General features: G+C 38.9%; 1 protein-coding gene across 1 annotated transcript in view; it reads right to left on the bottom strand.

The window, feature by feature from the left end:
• Positions 1-447: 447 nt before the first annotated feature.
• LOC122812852 (microfibril-associated glycoprotein 4-like) overlaps positions 448-21,798 on the bottom strand; it is a 75,555-nt gene continuing 54,204 nt past the window's right edge. The window contains exon 6 of the mRNA XM_044084893.1: positions 448-853. Within this exon, the coding sequence (XP_043940828.1) occupies positions 585-853 (269 nt within the window). The 3' untranslated portion in view covers positions 448-584. The remainder of the gene's footprint in view (positions 854-21,798) is intronic.

The following is a 21,798-nucleotide window of genomic DNA, read 5'->3' as shown; positions in this document are numbered from 1 at the left end:
TTGGAAATACTTTGCTCATCAATTAAACCAAAAGGATTATAGTACTTGTTGTTACACTTGTTAGTTACATTGCTGATGTTTTAAATGATATAATTAAACATTAAGGCATATTTCAAAAGATTTGTTCCATAAAGAGAAATCATGTGTTTAAACTATTATTCTTTGGTTACCTACTTGCACTTAAACAGGAAATCTTTAGTTTGCTTTTTCCATTAGAATGAAAATTTGTCAAGAATTGTAAGTCAGTAAAGAATAGTTTAATTTTTTGAGCCACTCTTTGCATTGTATATTTGAAATGTAGAAACAAATGTGAGCAGAAAAAACTTCCTTCCCTTACCAGCAGACATTGCATTGATTTGCTTTACATAAGTATAGATGTCACCATGACAACAGCTAGTGGTTGCCATCATTTGCTTATCAAAAGTTGTTCAGAAAGAACTGGCTACATTTTGAAGTTGAAACAATCATGGCTTTGCCGTTTATTTAGCAGCTGAGCAATAAAACAAATCAAGAAAAACAGTTAATTTTTTGTTAAGTATGGCTGTATACATTTATCATAGAGATTTACATCCATAGTCCATTTTTTAAGAATTTAATTGGAACTGGTGAACTGGTCGCATCTTCATTTCACTGATTTTGACAGAATAATAATATCCCTTCCAGGTACACCAGTTGACACCATTGGCATACGACGTATGGCTTCCTCTTAGATAACGACCATTAAGATTGGCACAGTGACAGGAAGTATACCAAAAAGCTCCGGAGAATTGTGAAGCACAGTTTCCAGAATATGAATCCTGGTCACGGTCGTAGGTAGAAAATTTTGCACCACTCATTCCAGTTAAGGCATCTCCTATTAAAAAAAAAAAAATTAGAGAGTGAGATATAGTGCATCACCAAATTACTGAAAAAGGTGGCAAAATTATGCTTTGCAATCTGCAGATAGTTTTCTTCTCATTTCTTAAATGGAAATTGTTTTTTTTTTTTTAAGAAAAGTAGTTGCATCTGATTGTGATGATGCCCTCAACATACAAAAGCATACACATGCACACACTCTGGCAAGGGACATTTTACATTTAGCCTGTTTTTACCGCAATTGAAGATGATCTGAGTTGTAAGCTGGACATACTGCAGTAACATGTCAGTTTATACAGCTGACCAACCTGCACTACAAAAGCCACTTAGACATGTTCTGTGTCTGCCTCACATTACTTTACAAACTCATTCTTCCCATATTACATTACATTATCATGTTTTTTACTATATCTGCCCAGAAACTGAAGTGGTGGCTCCAAGGTTCTTTGCAGGCTCTGTCGCGTGAGCAACAGGGAGCCTACACAAGCTTAGTGACCCGAATGTTAAAAGAGTTGGCTTGTGAGAGAGAAGAATGCTAAGGCTTTGCTTGCCTACTTCATCCTGGAAGGTAGAAACTGGGCTGCATGTCTAAGGAACAGACATGGGATGATCAAGGTATTGCCATGGATACAACTGACCTGACCTGCTAGGATATTATTCAAACTCAGCAGAGCAGTCTAAGGGGTTACTACAAGTCAGACATGAGGAACACAATAAACACTAAAGCAGCAATAGAAACAATGAAAAAAAAACACTTTTAAAGGCAACATAAAACTAAACTCCTAATCTCAAACAAAGACCAATTATTTCAGGAGCAAAAGTACTTCTAAATTTAAATCAACCTCCATTTAAATGTTTATATACAATTGTTGATCTTCTTAGTAACAAGTAATAAAACAATTTAATTAAATAATTTTAGTAATGCCAAGGTTTGAACTTCAGAGATTAGTTACCATATATTCATTCGAGGAGGAAGCAGCCATTACCAGCGGTTGGCAGCAGTATTCTGAGTTCAGTTTTAGCATCATATTTATATTTGACTCGCAGTTTTAGTACCCAACAAAAAAATGAACAAAATAAAAAAAATACTAATATCTGGTCAATACCTTCTGCTAGTCATGTATTACACATGCAGAAACACAACCATCCAGTGGGTTTACTTCCAACCCTCCCCCGAGTTAATTAAATGTGTAGTACTCAGATCATACTTTACAAAATTAGCTTATGTCTTTGGTAGCAATAAAAATGTCAACATGGGGTATAAAATAAAAATTTAACCAGTAATACCTAAAAGCATAATTAATGATCATGTCTTTATGTATTGCAATACATTGGTTGTATTCACAGTTTTGATTACAAATAGTTCCACTCTGACAGTAGAAAAGCATCATGGCAAGCCTATCTTCTAAGTTAGGCAGTTGTGCTTTCCCCCTGGGTACCTATTCTAATTATCACAGAGCCTTGGCAGTAGCCTTTGGTATAGTTTGATTAACTCCGAACATTTGACATTACTGCTCTTCAAAGTGCTAGCTGTATTGAAAGATCTGGTGTTTCTGTTGATAGAAAGTATAAGAAAGCAAGAAAAAAAAATAAATAAATAACAGGATATCATCCTATTTGTAGAGTTTTTGCTAATAGGTTTTAGTTCTAATAAACAGACAGCATTATACATTAAAATGTTTATGTAACATTTGTTTACTGGCAAAGTCAACTTGGCACAAAGCCAATTTTCACTGGACGCCTGTGGATAAACACTCCAGTTGCATGTCTTGATGTAATAATTGTAATTATCTGTACTACAGTGTGCCAGGCTTTAGCAAAAAGTATACATGTCCCCCTCACCAGGGTCAACAAGGAGAAGATCATGGTCAGTTGTCTGTCAGGTGCCAGAATCCCCCCCATCATCCATTAACTTAAGTCTCTCCACAACAGGTACAAGTATGACTTTGTCATTGTGCATGTTGGTGTGAATGATTTGAGATGTACCTCGTTGGACTATATGAAGAGAGACATGCTTGAGCTGTCAGAGTATGTGTCCCAGGGAGGTATGACCCTAGGTAGCCCTAAGCAGCATCCTACCTTCACCAAGAATGATACCATAATACCAACAAAAAATAATTGACTTCAACAATTGGCTTAGTTTTTGGTGTCATTCCAAGGGGATCCAGTATCTGTCTGCCTGGGATAACATGGTTGACAGACCTCGATGCTTTGCCAGAGATGGCCTCCCACTTGTCACCCCTGCGATTCTGGATTCTGGCCAAGGCTCTTGCCTCCCCCATTGTGCCTTTTTTAGGCAATGTCCCACAGACAAATCTTTCAACATAAAATATCTGTGAAAAGTAAATTGAAGGTCATGCAGCTTAATGCTAGGAGCCTTAACATGAAAATGCACTCAATGGAGGCTCTCCTCGCAATGGAAGATGCTGACACCTGTGCAGTCATGGAAACTTGGTTCACGGCTGCTGAAAGCACCCCTGCCTTACCAGGCTATAGCTCATTCCACACATTCTGATTCCACAATGAGGTCAGGAAGATTAAGGGTGGTGGAGTTTCTATTTTCATGAAAGACAAGCACACCTCCAGACTGGTTTGCCAGCATGATGCACTAGAACTTCTCCAGGTGCAATTGACAATTGGAAAGGCACCCATCCAAGTTGTAGCCTGCTACAGACCCCCCTCAATGACTTGGAATACCCAGTCCTCCTACCTGGACCTACTGGAGTCCATCAAGGTACCCCCTAACACTCTGACCCTTGGTGACTTCAACTACCCCACCATAAAATGGGTGAACTATTCCTGCTTTAATGCACTCACTACAATTCCTTGACTTCATCAGTTATAATGCACTAGACCAGCTCGTTTCATCCCCCACAAGGGGAGATAGCATTCTAGACTTGGTGGGTGACTGCTGCACCACCTCTATAGTAAGTGCTTCGCTGGTGAGATCAGACCATCGGTCTGTCTCATTCTAATTGCCAGTTGCATCCGACCATCCCAGCCTTAACCAACTGACTACAACCATCTAAGGGAGGATATTGGTAGCTTCATACCACCACCACCCTCAGAGGATGCAGACAAATATGCTGAACAGTATGCCAGTGAAGTATACAAGCACCTGTACAACTGCATGGACTCTGCCATACCGAACAGAACTGAAACCTGCTTCTCAAGGAATCACAAACCTATGTGATTGACATGCTTTATAAACAGGCTTTACAACAAAAGGAAGAAACTGTTGTCCAAGGTTGAAAAGGTACGAATTCCTAACTGGAAAAACTCCCTCTTTAGCCTCAACAAACTAATTAGATCACTAGTGAAAACCTCCAAAGCCAATTATGAATCGAAGCTAGCCTCCAAAACAAAGGCGAACCACAAAGCCTTTTTCAGTTACATCAGAAACCTCCATGGCAAAGCCCAGGTTTGTTCCAAATTAGTTCTTAACAGTGCCACTTACACTGATCCTGTTGACTTAGGTTCAGCGCAAACTTCACACCCGTCCCCCCCAAAGGCCCATTTGACATCCCTGATACTTGCGCCGCACCTCACACCTCTGTAGAGCAAGTGTTAAAGGCCCTATCCAAGGCAAAGAACACAGCTTCCATGGGATCTGATTGTATCACAGGCTGTATTCTGCAACATCTCCATCAAGGACTAGCCTTGCCATTGAGCACCCTATTCAACCATAGCCAAAGTACAGGCTTCATTCCAGCAGACTGGAGAACTGCCATCGTCATCCCTTTATACAAAGATGGTGCCACTACTGACTCTGGTAACTATCGCCCCATTAGCTTGACAAGTCTGATCTGTAAGGCCATGGAGCGTATTATTATGGACCTAATAATCAAGGACACAGGCAATCTCCAAGCACTTTACCCCACCCATTTCGGATTCATCAAGGGCAGATCTTGCCTGTTGAACCTGGTTGACTTTTTTGAGACTGTCACCAAGGCACTGGATGAGGAAAGTCAGTGCACACAGCTTACCTTGACTTGGCCAAAGCCTTTGACACAATCCCCCACTCGAGCATCATCGAAAAGCTAACAGAACTTGGTGTAAATACCTATCTCATCAGGTGGGTGGACAACTGGCTCACTACTAATAGGACCCACAAGGTCAAAATAGTGCCACTACCTCCAATAGCAGGCCTGTCACTAGTGGTGTTGCCAGCGATCTGTCCTCGGACCCCTATTGCTTGGTATCTACTTCTCAGAGGTCCAGGCAAAGACAAAAGGCCTGTGGCTGACCACGTTTCTGGATGACTGTAAGTTGGGTGCTGTCATTGACTCCCCAAATGATGTTTACATACTTCAAGAGGGTCTCACAGCAACAAATGACTGGTGACAAAGTCCTGGCCTTAAGTTAAATGCAATAAAATGCATTATCATACCATTTAGCAAAAACATGGCCCCTACGGATTACCACATTAGCGGCAACCCCCCAAGTACAGAACCTGTGTTGAGAGACATGGGTACACAAGTAGACAACAATCGCACATTTGACCATTGTGTAGCGGCAGTGGTCAGAAAAGCATTTCACTTGGTTTATCTCATAAGTAAAGGGATTGCATCCAGAAACAAAAGGTTATTACCTCTCTGTACTCCTCCCTCATTAGGCCAATAATTGGGTACAACACCTCATTTAGTATGTAGCTCTCCAAACACCTGCACCAACTGGAAAGGCCACAGAAATACCGCACAAAGAGAATCCATGGCCTCCAACACCTGTCCTATGTGAACAGGCTCAAATCACTATCATTCTACTCTGCATTGTACAGATTTGCTCAGTGACCTGTGTCTCCCCTACAAGGCAATCTTAGACCTTGCTCTACTAGAGATGCTCCATATCCGCAAGTCTAACTCCTCGCTTAGTACCTGACTGAAAGGCTTAAATCAAATATGTGACATTAACCAACCTTTCTGGAGAGACAGGTTTGTCTGCCAGAGGCTGCCCAGTCTCTGTAATAGACTCCCCATACATGTCAAGCAAAGTACATTGCTGACCCTCTTCAAGCACAACCTTGTTGAGTGGATGTCAACCACAAATTTGTCCTAGGGGTTCCACCTGTGTCCCTTATTGACAGGGGTGACGGGTGCTGATTGTGGTTTCTTTTCTGGGGATAAACTCTTGGCTAGGCTAAGGGCCCCAGAGCCATTAGCCTAGTAATCTCCTATGATAAAATGCAGACTTCTTATACCAGACCTGCATAACAATTCTGTAGTAAAATACATCTTTGATAGTGTTTAGCTTTATAAATAATGTGGATATTAGACAGCAGTTATGTGAATGTTATATGCTAAAAGACTGAATATTTTTTCATTATCACAGCTGTTCCCAAACATAGTTGACTCGGACTGGGGAGGACATTGCTAGCTTATAAAATGCATCTTACTGCTTGGTTAACAGGGAGGTCCATTTATAAAATATCGGAAATTACACATTTTTACATTCCTTGCCTTGTACTATTATTCATGCTAGACAGTATTTGGTTCATAGGAAAGTAGTAGACTGTCTGCCTTTGTGGGCCATTTTAACTGTGAGCCATAGTTTCTCTTTTGGTGGTTAAATTAATCTATCCATTTGGTGTTAGATTGGCCTTACACATTCCATGGTTGATAATTATGTATTATCCCAAATGAAGATAACTGGGATTATACCACTGATAATTTGAGGGGACCCATGCAAGGGATAAAGCACTTGGGAACAATCTCTGTCCATTAGTAAGCAATACAGGGGTCAGTCCTGGGGTAAATTTTCTATTACCTAATCACAGATCCATGTTGCCTATGAACTGGATAGGGAGTCTAACCCATAGCAGTGGTATCCTTTGCAAGATGTACCTGCCCTTCCAAATTATTCTGATGATGTTACAGAAGAGGTTTAGATCCCCGAGTATTTCTGAACCCATTTGACTTCCTGATGTGCAGTAAGTGCATCACTACTGGGATGGATGCCACCTTGAACTCCAGGCACAGGTCACCTTTTAGCAGTCTACAGGATACACAGTATAGTGACAGGGTTTGAGTCAGTCTATATGACATTGGTAACTGTATTTAGAACACAACCTAGAGCTGTTTACTGAATTTCCTGTTTGCACTTATTTTTAAAATCATTTTTTTTCTTAAAACTTGCATTTTATCTGTCTCTGGCCTAGCACTCAAGTGTGGGGTCATTTACTGCACTGTTATAACTTGTTGATACTTGTGAACCTCTGCTATCTTTTTAAATCTTGCGTTTTCCCCCACTTTTCTGAGATTTAAAAAAGTTCAGTTACAGGCTTGCTTGCTGTTCTGAACTGTTTGTAAGTTTCTTGGAGGCCATTTTTTGCTTGGGCTAAAGGGAAGTCTCTCTGTTCATCAGTGGCAGTGATAAATATTGAGCAGACTGCCTGCCCCTGTGGGAGTGGTTACTGCCTTGAAACTGTAGTTTTATTGGCCAATTTGGGTCAATTCCAAACTCCTTGATCTCCCTCTCTTAAACCCTCTTTTGAGCGGTTTTGTGCGTTTTTGTGCATAGCGCAACAACGGGCAGCGCCGCCTAATTGGGTTTAAACTATTCCTGGCTCCACAAAGTCTGCTCTTAACTTTTTCCCTTATAACTACTCTATCTCTCAAATTAAACACCATATTCTCATTGTAAGGCCCTTCACTGGTCCAAATATCCCTTATAACTACTCTATCTCTCAAATTAAACACCATATTCTCATTGTAAGGCCCTTCACTGGTCCAAATAAGTAATCTTACAAGTTAGCACTATTAAACCATAAGCACTACTTACTCTTATACTCTCTTCGATTACCTTGACCCCTATTGGTCCATCTTAATTCAGTTTCCCTATATTACTCTAGCATGTCCAAAGGTCAGTCATTGGTTTCCTCTCCAGTCCAGCTGGTGAATCTGGGAATTTTGAGGCAATGTTACAACTGTCTCATGTACATGGACAACCCTCTCCTCCTCCAAACAGGTTCAAATATATATGAGAGATGCAACCATATAGCCAAACTGGAGGCGGAGCTCTCTCATCTCAAAACTGGTGAAACCAGTCAGGAGGAGAAGGTAACCTCACACAACACAATTCCAGTATCACATAGTCCCACCACATGCAAACCAAACACATAAATACACAAAAACATACTCAGAGGTTCTAAATAAAAATCTACCTAAGCAACAGAGACCTCCAAAGCAGACATCCAAGCAAACGCTACCCCAAAACAAAACACGCACAACACATAGCCCACAAAGTCAGTGTGCCAAGCAGCCACAGCCCTTAAGGCTGAATAACACACTTGATACTCTTGTAATAGGTGACTATTGTCAGACACACTGACGTCCCGCTCACCAGGCTGAACAAAGAGAAGGTCACAGTGAGCTGCCTGTCAGGCACTAGGATCCGCCACATAACGCAAGCACTCCGGTCACTCCAAAGCAAATACAAATATGACTCAGTCATCGTACATGCTGGTGTGAACGACCTGAGATGCACTTCCCTGGACTACATGAAAAGAGACATAGAGGAGCTCTCTGATCATGTTGCCCAGGCCGGTATGACCCTGACCTTGAGCAGCATCTTATCCTCACCTAGAATGATGCCACAGTACAAAGACAAAATGATCGATTTTAACAATTGGATAAAATTTTGGTGTCATTCAAAGGGGATCCAGTGTCTGTCAGCCTGGGATGACATGCTCGACAAGCCACGTTGCTTTGCTAGGGGATGGCTTGCACCTGTCACCACTGGGCTTTTGGATATCGGCAAAGGCTTTTGCCACCCCCATAGTGCCTTTTTTAGGCAAGGCTCAAAATTCAAACCCACCTCCATAGACAGCACAAGGAACAAGAAACTAAGGGTAATGCTGCTAAACGCCAGAAGTCTTAACCTCAAGATGCACGCACTCGAAGTTCTCCTCAGTATGGAGAACATCGATATCTGTGCAGTGACAGAAACATGGTTCAAGGCTCCAGAGAGCACCCCAGCACTACCAGGTTATACCTCATATCATGCTTTTTGGCCCCAAAACCCGGACCGAACCACAAAAGGAGGGGGAGTTTCCATATTTATCAAGGATAGCCACACCTCCAGGTTAGTGGCATTGCACGAAGTATCGGAGATCATCCATGTGCAACTAACAGTGGGCAAGACTGCTTTTCAGTTTATAACATCCTACAGACCACCCTCTCAAAGTCAGGAATCCCACTCGGCTTTCCTGAAAACATTGGAGAGCATGAAGATCTCTCCGAACAACATTATATTGGGTGACTTCAACTACCCAAAAATAGACTGGGAGCACTACTCAAGCCCCAGCACCTTAGCCCAAAGGTTCCTGGAAATTATAAACTCAAATGCTATGGAACAACTAGTCACCACTCCCACAAGAGGGGATAACATACTAGACCTGATCATTACCAACATGGATACTCTATGCTCCATACCAGAAGTATATCCCTCATTGGTAAGATCAGACCATAAATTAATTTCACTGGATATCCACATCCCGACCCCACCCCCAACCCAGAAAACCACAGTGAAAAACTTCTCAAAGTGAAGTGGAATCCTTCAAGGCCCCAGGGCCTGTGGAAACTACGGCCCAAACTGCAGAATCCTATATAAATGCATTCTACGGACATCTCCAGGAATGCATGGATCATGCTATCCCAAACAAAACCAAGACCCAATCATCCAAAGGCAGGCATCCAGTCTGGTGGACCCCAGTCATAAATAAACTGTACAACAGAAGGAGGAAGCTACTACATGATAGAGCAAAATCCCTAATAGGGAAGGCAGCTCTGATCAGTACTAGCAAAAAATTACGATCCCTCATAAAATCCTCTAAGACCAGCTTCGAGAGAAAAATTGCACAGGACACTAAAGACAATCATAAGGCTTTTTTCAGTTATGTTAGGAATCTGTGATGCAACTCCCAGACTTGTTCTGAGTTGATTCTAACGGCAAAAAATACACTGAACCCACAGACATCGCCAATATCCTGGCAGACAGGTTCAGTACAAACTTCTCCACCCCCTCCCCCCCAAAAGAGCAAGTATCTATCCCAGCAGAGGGCTGCCTCCCAAACATCTCTGATGCTCAGGTGAAGGCTTCCCTCTCCAAAGCAAAAAACACTGCTTCCATGGGACCAGATGGCATCCCGGGTTGCATCCTACATTAACTCCAAGAAGAACTAACCCCTCAAATAAAACAGCTGTACAATCTCAGCCTCACTACAGGATATGTGCCCACAGAATGGTGTACAGCAATAGTGGTCCCACTCCACAAAGGTGGAGCCTCTACGGACCCTGGAAACTATCGCCCCATAAGCCTGACTAGCCTAGTCTGCAAGGCTATGGAGAGGATCATCATGGAACTCATAAACATTGGGGACCTACAGACACTAGATCCTACCCAATTCGGCTTCGTCAAGGGCAGATCCTGCCTTTTGAACCTGGTCAACTTCTTTGAAACAGTCACCAAAGCCATAGATGAAGGGAAGGTAGTCCACATAGCCTATCTGGACATAGCAAAGGCATTTGACACAATACCCCACTCGGGCATCATAGATAAGCTATCCAGCTTAAATATAAACCCCTATGTCACAAGATGGGTCGCAAACTGGCTCAAAGACAGAACCCACAGAGTGAGAGCTGCTGGAGCCATGTCAGACTCGAAACCAGTCACAAGCGGTGTCCCACAAGGTTCTGTCCTGGGACCGCTCTTGTTCGGTATATACTTTTCCGGGGTACAGGCCAACGTGGGAGGACTATGGCTCACCAAGTTGCAGATGACTGCAAACTGAGTGCCATAATCGACTCTCCAGCTGACACAAACATCCTTCAAAAAGGTCACAGAGACGGATAACTGGTGCCAGAGCCATGGTCTAAAGCTAAATGCAAAAAGTGTATAGTCATACCCTTTGGCAAAAACAATGTGCCCACAAATTACCACATAGGCGGTAACCCATTAAGTACAGAGAAAGTAATTAGGGATCTGGGGACCCAAGTTGATAGCAATCTCTCCTTTGACAACCACATTGCCAAAGTGGTTAGAAAGACCTTCTACATAGCCCACCTCATCATGAAAGGATTCACATCTAGATCAAGAGAGGTAACCGTGCCCCTTTATTCATCCCTCATCAGGCCTATCATAGAATATAATGCCCCTTTTGGGATGTACCTTACCCGACACCTGCAGCAATTAGAAAGACCCCAAAAGTACCTCACCAAGAGGCTCAAGGGACTCAAGCAGATGCCATATGCTGCTCTGTTAAAAAAACTCCAGCTCTACTCAGTTGCATACCGCCTACTTCGAGGCGATCTATGCCTGACATATAAAGCTATGTCCAATCCAGAATTAATGGACATGCTCCACCTCAGTAAATCTAAATCCCTTAGAGCCACACGCTCGAGGGACTTGAACCTCAGCACAGAAATAAATAGAACTTGCTGGAGGGACAGATTTATAACCCAGAGGCTCCCTTCACTCTGGAATAGAATTCCAAATGTTAGGCAGAGCACCTCACTGAATCTCTTCAAGAAAAATCTTGATGAGTGGATGGGGGATCGTAGGTTTATCCCGGGGATTACTTCCATGTCACTATTAGACAGAGGCACAGTAAACTAAACCTTAAACAGTATACTCAAATCAAGGGGTGGCGTAAGCCAAACAAAATCAGGCTAGGCTTGTAATTGCCCCAGGGCAGATAGCCTAGTATGAACCTATGAACCTATATTGTTTAGGCCTCCTTATATCCTTGTAGTAAGGTATCTCTGTGGGCATTTCATTTGTTGCATATGTCTTCAGAGATACATGGCAATGATGGCATTTTAGTCAATGTTTGCCCTAACAAGGGCTGAGTAAAGGGAGGACAATAACATCTATAGATCTAAATACAATCCCTTTGTTTATAAGCTGTGCCAAATAAAAGGACTTTCTTACAACAATGGGCACAAATTGGTTGAAAGTTAGGTCACTGTCCACTTAATTTCCCAAATCCCGAACATCTGGCATTTTTATTTCAGTCCATGATTTCCGGTTCCAGTTAAATTAGTACAAAGATTCTGACAGGATGGCTATGTCATTTGGAGATCCAATGAAGCCTCTAGCTTGTAGTCATCTGCAAACTTAGGGAGCCAGAGCCATTTTAGTTCTGAGAAGTAGATGCCAAGCGGGAGGGGTCCTGCCGCTGGACACTGGGGGAATCTACTGGTGACTGCTCTCTTTGTGAAGGTAATTTACCATATTTTCATCTCCTTTTTCTCCATTCATGTGGTACAAAACCTGTAATGAGGCTGCGGATGAGCAGTGTTTTAGCATGGGCTAAATTATGTTTCATGTCATTTAAGATGCACATAGGGATATTGTCAGGACCCATAGGACTTGGTCTTGTGTAATAACTGCAGGCAAGCCAGTTTCAGCTATAACTAGTGGGACAGATGGAGGAGACGGAGTGGCAAAATGTAAGCTGAATTTATTGGTCAGTAAGTTGGCTATATCTCCAGCCTCAGTATAGATAACATTCTCAATCAGCTGAGCGCATTGCTGTATTGTGCTTCTGAGATTATGAGCATAAATAAAAAAGGCCTTGCAATTATCTTTGGCTTGGGCAGTAGCTATTTTACCCTCAAACTTGGCTTGGGCAGTAGCTATTTTGCCCTCAGACTTGGTTTTGGTAGATTTTATTAAGCTCCATATTTCTTTGTTTGGTACTTGTGTATTCTTGCAACCACATTGTGAATCTCTTGGAACCAGGTTCCAAATTGGTCATACTTGCTGAAATTAGGGACAAACAACTCTTTGCCTTTAATGTCATGAATGTTGACCAAACCTGGACGCCATGTTTTGCCGTTCTGTTAATCAGAGTTGAGACAAGATGAGTGCCATGTGAACAAAATGCAGTGTGTTGTTGTGATACTCGTTTATGAAGAAACAAACTCAGTTTGTAAGCTTTCTCTTTACATCCTTCACATACTACATTGGCCCCCTGGAGTGATAGCCTCTCTTATGTGTGTGTTAAGTGACAGATAGGCGTACTCTAAAAAGTGTCCCATTTGTACATGTTTTTTCCCCGTTTGGATGACTTCTAAACAGTCAAGCTTTTAAAACATTTCTGGAGAAGGGAATAGGCAAAAATGTCAGCTACTCAAAGGAGTATGCTTCTTTGCTGTCACTGTGTGTTTTCTGGATCCAATTTTTGTTAAACCACAAAGAAACACATTTGCAAACATTTCATAATTACATACTTTTCACAGTTTTTACATATAATCAGGTTGTTCTGTCTTTGGAATTCAGAGTAATTACTCCGCTTTACATTTTTTGGCTGTGTTCTGCTTGTCACAGATGGGGCCACTGTACTTAAAATGAAATCCTTCACTGAAGGACATCAACATGGGAGTGGAATTTAGGGCTTATTACTGGTTCTGGGTGATCACCCAATATCACACATAGCTGCTTAGTAGCTCTCCAAACCCTTGCCAAACCACAGATTCATTGGGCCATAACTTAAATAATGATGAGAGATTCACAATGTGGTTGTGATAATACTCAGGTACCCTTTGTTTATTTCAGTGATGAAGGTTGTATCATTCATTCTGGGAATTACTCTTCCTACTTTTGGTCAACATTCTGTTCCTTTTTTGTAAAGTTTGTTGATATTATGGTACCACCATTGGGGTAGGGGTTGTTTCTGGGGTTTGTCTACTCTTGTCCCTACAAGGTACTACTGCATCTATACAGCTGTTTATATGCTGGTACTGGTACAGTGTAGTGGTGCTTACTTCCACACATTCAGTGAATTTAACTGGGTTTGATGGGGATTTGAAACTTGCCAATCCATCACTTATAAGTAGCTTACCTTAGAGACATTTTGTTTAGGTACCTTGGGTGGAAGGGATCCATTTCAAAGGAGATGGCCTTATGGTTAGACCTAACAAATAAAGATAAGATAGGAATGGTGATAGATGCCCCATATTAGTGGGGATAAGATCCAAAATGTTGCTTCCACAGTGGGTCCTCTGAATAATTGTTCTATGGCATTTATATTGGCAAAATCCAAGAATCTCTGTGCATGTATATTGTGGTGGTGTAGGTTTCCCAGTCTATAGCTGGATACTTTAACTCATCTAGGAAAATGGTATTGGGTTAAATATGGGGTGATTCTACTTACTATACATAGGTGTGGTCCCTTTCTTGGTCATAGAGGGAGTTCTATTGCTAGCAAACATATGATAAGGGACATTTCTGATGGTTATTTTGACATGAAGAAACTCTTGTGCATCATTCTGCTTTACCAGCCTTGATATAATCCTTCTCTTGATGAAGGAGGAGACATCTCCATCTTTGTATCCTCCTGCACAGTAGCTGGTCTAAATCTATGGAAGGTGTTACAGCCCTGCACAGCTAGAGTGCTCTCCGCTGTTTTAAACAATGTCTCAGTCACTACACAAATGACAATGCCCTCCAGGATGAGAAGGGCTTGTAAGGAGTGGAGTTTCTTGTTGTGGCTCAGCATTGATCAGCAACACCTTCATATTATCCTTTGCTCATTTTGTTATGCTGTTGTCTAACAGAGCTTCCATACTCTTGCTTGGTTTACAAATCCTGTCCTATAATGGAATATCAAAGTGTGTCACATGCCAGCAGTACTACTAACTGAAAATGGGTCTATATTAGTTTGCCAAAATGTATTTTCAGCAAGCATATTCATTGACCCCTATTCAGCGGAAATCACTTCTGCGATTCGCTGAATATTCCCTGAATATTCCAAGGGCAAAGACATAGTTGGCAAACTACACAAGTTTATCTTTTTCTTCAAGATAGTGCAAGCTTGGAGTTGGTATATATAGTTGGGAGGGTGGGTTTGATTTAGCTGTTGTGCTGTGGGGGAAGTATTTCATTATCCTTGGATTATTCAGTGAATTGCGGAAGTGATTTTCTCTAAATAGTAGAAATAAATACCACTGCTCAATGTTCAAAGCTTTAATGGTAGAATTAATAAAAGCAAAGCTTGAGATGCAAGCTCTTTTTCAGTGCATAAAATAAATGATGTACACCATTATTTAAATACCAAGGCAGCCAATAATAAAAGCAAAATATCATGTGATTACAACTATTAGTATTTAAAAAATACATATTAAAAATATAGACATTCTATACAATGTCAATATTGTACCTATATACAAAAATATAACAATCAATAACTTATAGGTTCATAGGTTCATAGGTTCATACTAGGCTATCTGCCAGAGGGCATTTACAAGCCTAGCCCATAGTTTTGTGGCTTACGCCACCCCTTTAGTATGGGGAACTATACCCATTATTTTGCTGTGCCTCTGTTGAGCAGTGACACTGAGGTAATCCCTGGGGTATATCTGCGATCTCCCATCCATTGGTCAAGATTTCTCTTGAACAAGGCCAGCGAGGTGCTCTGCCTCACATATACCGGGATTTTATTCCACAGCATAGGGAGTCTTTGGGTGATGAATCTATCCCTCCAGCACGTCCTATTAATAGCCGTGTCGAGGTTTAAGTCTCCCGCCCTTGTGGCTCTGACGGATCTAGATTTTTTGAGGTGAAGCATATTCATCAAATCTGGGTTTGACATGCTTAGCAAACTATATTAAATCTATAACTAATCCACTTATACTCTACAATTTCTAAATTTATGTTGACTTCCTCTAATGGAAGTATGCTTAAATAGTGCATTACTTTCTATACTTCTACGAATTTCTGAAAGATGTGCTCCAATATTCGTCTTACCTATACAGAAATTATCACACGCTAAGCAGTTAGCCCTATGCACTACATTCTCTGTATAGCATGTGCCAAACACAGTCAGAACAGTACCATGTTATGAGTGCATTTATTGTAACCCCATTAATACTGGTTTATATTTTATACATCCCATTACAAAGAAAAATTTTCAAATAAGAGCGGTGGGGTGGTGACATTTTGAATGCTACAGAAATTGCAGTGCAATTAGTTACTTCAGGGTAGACACACACCCTGGTTTGTAATTAGCAAACAATATTAAACCTATTTTAAAGGCCAAGCAAAATATGTTACAAGTTATTGGTTATGTTTTTGTATACATGTACAATATTGACATTATATAGAACATCTATTATATGTGTTTTTAATATGTACTTTTAAATACTAATAGCTGTAGTTACATATTTGCTTTTATTTTTATTGGCTGGCTTGGTATTTAAAATAATGGTGTACATAACTTATAATTTATGCATGGAAAAAAGAGCTTGTGTCTTGAAAGGTTTGTTTTTATTAATTCTACCATTAAAGCTATGAACGTTGAGCAGTTGTCTTTATTTCTACTATTTGCCTTTTGTTGTTTGACTATTTGCCTTTTGTTGTTTGACTGCTGCATCTTGATCTAAGGGAGTTTAACTGTTTTATCATTTGATTTTCACTGAATAGCAGTGAACAAATACTTGGTCGCTGAATTTCAGCGAACTAATATAGACCCCGAAAACAGCAGAAAAATACTGCACCAACAGTAAAGTATCACCCATGTTTATTCGAAATGAAAGAAATATTAGAAGGTATAGGTTCTATTCCTATACCCAGCACAGGTTATCATACTAAAGTACTGACACAGGGGTTGCTGTACTCATGAAGTTTCACAAAAAAATTTAACTCATTGATGCCTATGAGCAGTCAGTTATTTATGTGTTACACTCAATGGATGGCAAGTACTAAAAACTCAGAGTTGAAACAAAAGCATGTGTGTAAAAAATAAGATCCTTACAATCAACGGAGCCCCATCTGCTTGAATTCCATTAAGTTGACTGTAGCCTTGACTGCCCAACCAGCTGCTCACACTCAGACTCAAATGTGAGTTCAGCAATGCAACTGTTGCAGCACCTGCTCATTTCCCAGCAGACAGACACAAGCAAGTGCTTGCCACAGGCCAGGTAAGTAGGAAAGGGAAATGGCGAGGGGGAGGGGGAATTTAGGTTTAGGGAGCAATCAAGGGATTAGGGCTCAGGAGGGGAGGGGATCAGGATATTATGATTGGGATGGGGATTTTAGGTTTAGGAAATGAGTGGAAGGTAGTAGAAGGTTGGGATTAGGGAGGGGAAGGGGATTTTGGGTTTATGGAACTATCTGGAGATTATGTTTAGGGACTGAGTGGGAGTTTTTAGGATTAGTGTCAATGTTCTGGGAGGGACAGTTAGCCTTTGCCAAGTCCAAGGGATCAAATTAGTGGAAGGTAGGACACTTGTCAGCAGGAGCTTCTGACAGCATGTAAAAGTGTGTCTCAAGCTAATGGTACACAATCACATGTAGCAGACCCAAGAAAATCTTTTTCTCTGATCAATAAAAGCAACTTTTTGCATTTATTATTCGGCTGAAGTAATTTTTCTAACAGATTAAACAATTACACTGATTGTAATAAATTCATTACTGCAATGGTGTTTCTGCAAAACAAATGCATTCTATGTAGCTTGCATTTCAAACACTAGCAGCCTGTCTGGGGCAATGGAAGTCCAACAACTTTCAGCAGATGTGATTAACATCACAGGATGATCAGGGCAGTCAGTGTCAAAGAGCAAAATTGTTGTCACGTCTGGCTGAGTCAATAACAATTGATGTGTTTAGAAATAAACCTGTGGCACTTATCAGAAGAAAGGAAGGGGAGTTTCCTTGTTGTCTTTGACAACTTTCCCCTGGTTAGCATAAATGCCACCCAAGGAGTCCCATGAATATGGCCATACTCTCAAGTCAGTGGGCTCTGTTCAGTCAACAAAATGCAAATAAATAGATAAATTGTATGTTAGGGTACTACCATGTTTCAACAAGCAGAAAATCAAGCTTCTTGTAATACCAGAAACATTCTTCCTATATAAACTTGAAACTTCTACAAGTGCTGCTTTCACCAAACTAATAAACTTTACAATAGATAAACTGCATAATCTCTATGTAGAGAAGGTATGCATCCTCAAACACTATAATTCTAGATTGCTGAAGCATTCTGCCTAGAAAAATGTAAAAAGCATCACTGATATGGATAATTAAAAAATATCCGAAAGCTTTATTAAAAAAAAGACAGCTGTAAGTGTAACTGCTCCTGGAGACAGAATAACATTTGACTTTTATGATCACTTAAACAGATATGTTAAAGTTTAATGATATATATATATATATATATATATATATATATATATATATATATATATATATATATATATATATATATATATAATATATATATATATATATATATATATATATAAATATAAATAAATAAATGTTTTTCCTTCTACAGGTTTATAAAAAAACTGTATACCTACATCTATTGAGTTACTAGTCTAAAATTTATTTAGCCCATAGTGCACTACTTAATAGAAAAATTAAACCATAATCCTAAAAATTCTATCCTATTAGAATAAGGATATGTACATAATGATAGAAAAGAAATATCAAAATAGAATCAGTACATTAGTTAGTGCTTTTTGGATTTCAAAAATGTTATGACAGTATAAAATATTTTTAATAAAATCCTAGAAAATATGAAGTGCCATTTAGGTCTAGTTATGGATTTTAATTCCATTCTTGATAAGGACACTTCTGCTATAAAACATATCACATCTGCTTTAAAATGGGCTCAAAATTAAATCTACAAAATCCAATTGCATATAAATATGAAATCACATTATTTTATATACAATATATATACATTTTGGAAACTTTAGAATACTTTGGAATACAAAGTATTTTACATTTATTTTCTAAATTGTAATATTTCTAAGATTATTTCCTATCCTAATTTCAACCACAATGCTTTGTTATTCAAATTTAGAATTAATGATAGTTAGCTAGTTTTTTTTTTTTTTTTTTTTTTTTTTTAGGTATTTGCCTTCATATTGCATTAAACAAAAATAAAGACTAATCAATAAATACCTTAAACCCATCGTTATTATCAAAGTTGTACGTAGGTCAATTGGTGCCTGAACAATACCTTGATTGGGACCAGTTAAGGACAAAAATCAAATCATCCAGCACAAAATCCCAGAAAAATCTTTTAGCTACAGGCAAACAGCTACTACGTAGCTTTTCATCTACATTGTCTCAAAACCCTTCCGTAAACTGCAGCTGAAAAGTTTGCTAGATGCTTGGTATAGCCAATTAATGAAATTTAAACAGCTGTAATATTTAAAGTATTATAATATTGGTTATAGCCTTGCAAGGGCAGAACAGCACATCTTATATAGTGCTGATCATGCATTTAAGAGCAACTACATCAATGCCTGAATTTAGCTGCATAACCATTTGCAAAGACTGCTTCCATGGAACAGTCAGCATCTGTTCTACAGTGCTAGTCATTTCCTGCTAAAAAGCACAAGCCTGGGGCAGCTGCCTCTATTTCTATTCTCGTGTGGCTTTGATAAAATAATGTGAAGCTGTTACAAATGTATTTATGTATTTTTATGGGAGATTTTAAAATGTTTTGTTTCATAAAACTACTTATTTGTTCAAATACAAGAAAGGTTAAATATAAAACACCAACCAAGAGCAATACAATGAAGAGCATACAATCCAAAGATAGTCAAATGTTCACCAGTAATGTTAAGCACATCCAATAACGATCTCCAAATAGTTCATATGGTAAAAGAATTTAATAGAGGTGCACATATAAAACAATGGTTAGCGCTTTCGCATAATGCTTCATCAGACCAGTTAAATTCTTATTACGAAAGGATTTAAATACGTAAATCGGCGGGAAAACATTCAAAGAATCACTGTCCTTAAAGAAACATCTACGTAAAAACTCATTATTGCTGAAGATATCAAAATTTTAAAAACTTATTTAAAAACAAAACAAATAAGTATGTATACACAAATCAATACTGCAGTCTAGTTGCTCAAGTTATAACAACGACAAGTACTTGTTACATCAAAACAAGAGCTAATATAAGTTCATTATATGTGTAAAACACCAAAAAATGCATTTATAAGTACATATCTCAACACACTGCAGCTAACATCTTATATGCATAAGTCATGACATAGAATCATAAGATAAACTAATCTATAATCATACATTTAAAACACTATTGAATATGTTCCCATTATACCTCGTATTTGTATGTATTTTGTAGTAAATCGCCTCGTATTATGCTACGTGTATATACATATAAACTAAATCATGAATTATGATAATAGACCTATATGTGCATAATATTGGGCATACATACATATAAAACATTTCATATTTCACATGTGTTATCTAGAAAATCCTTTTTAATTATAATATAAATTATATAAAACATTTCCTATATGAAGAATATGTCAGTGCTGTATCTTGAGCCTCCTCTTTTTCAAGTAAGGTTTGACTGGCACTCTCCCATTCAGCCCTGGTGGCTTATCGGACCTAAACTTAATGATCCAGTCACTTTCCTTAGACTCTGTAAGATTGGACAAATCCCCCTTCCTGAAAGATAAGTAAGACCAACAGGTGTCTTCGAGATAGTGAGCACATATACCACATTAGGAAGGGCACTTTGAGTAATGCCTTGGCAAAACACATAGTGGACTTAGGTACTGACCATACATTTAGATTTAGGATATTAGAGAAGTTGCATGATTCTTTCAGGAAGGGGGATTTGTCCAATCTTACAGAGTCTAAGGAAAGTGACTGGATCATTAAGTTTAGGTCCGATAAGCCACCAGGGCTGAATGGGAGAGTGCCAGTCAAACCTTACTTGAAAAAGAGGAGGCTCAAGATACAGCACTGACATATTCTTCATATAGAAAATTTTATATAATTTATATTATAATTAAAAAGGATTTTCTAGATAACACATGTGAAATATGAAATGTTTTATATGTATGTATGCCCAATATTATGCACATATAGGTCTATTATCATAATTCATGATTTAGTTTATATGTATATACACGTAGCATAATACGAGGCGATTTACTACAAAATACATACAAATAAGAGGTATAATGGGAACATATTCAATAGTGTTTTAAATGTATGATTATAGATTAGTTTATCTTATGATTCTATGTCATGACTTATGCATATAAGATGTTAGCTGCAGTGTGTTGAGATATGTACTTATAAATGCATTTTTTGGTGTTTTACACATATAATGAACTTATATTAGCTCTTGTTTTGATGTAACAAGTACTTGTCGTTGTTATAACTTGAGCAGCTAGACTGCAGTATTGATTTGTGTATACATGCTTATTTGTTTTGTTTTTAAATAAGTTTTTAAAATTTTGATATCTTCAGCAATAATGAGTTTTTACGTAGATGTTTCTTTAAGGACAGTGATTCTTTGAATGTTTTCCCGCCGATTTACGTATTTAAATCCTTTCGTAATAAGAATTTAACTGGTCTGATGAAGCATTATGCGAAAGCGCTAACCATTGTTTTATATGTGCACCTCTATTAAATTCTTTTACCATATGAACTATTTGGAGATCGTTATTGGATGTGCTTAACATTACTGGTGAACATTTGACTATCTTTGGACTGTATGCTCTTCATTGTATTGCTCTTGGTTGGTGTTTTATACGTTATTGTACTTTGCTTTTTACCGAGAGCATTAACCCCAAGTGAATCCAGTGATTCTTCTATTTCTGTTAGGTTAAATATAGACAACTCCAAAGTACTAAAAGGTGCATTAATATATTTGGACATCGAATAAGAAATACCAACAAATATGGACTATTAAGACTGTAATTTGGTCTGGAGGAAGTTAAACTAAGACTTTCAAGGTAACATCACAAGGTTTGACAAGATCATTTCCAAGCAAAAACATACAAGGTGTTCACATCCTATTAAAATAAAGGAAATAAAACATTAAGATACACGTTCAAATTTAAAATACATTTTGGTAATATTTATAATTCCATCAAAGCGAATATAAATAAACAGAATATTTTAGCAATATAAATAAATACTTATTAGGAAGAACATTA

This window comes from Protopterus annectens, chromosome 10.part0, assembly GCF_019279795.1.
Source record: "Protopterus annectens isolate FY-2018-M chromosome 10.part0, PAN1.0, whole genome shotgun sequence".
NCBI classification, from domain to species: domain Eukaryota; kingdom Metazoa; phylum Chordata; order Ceratodontiformes; family Protopteridae; genus Protopterus; species Protopterus annectens.
This window is presented reverse-complemented; position numbering and strand designations above follow the sequence as displayed.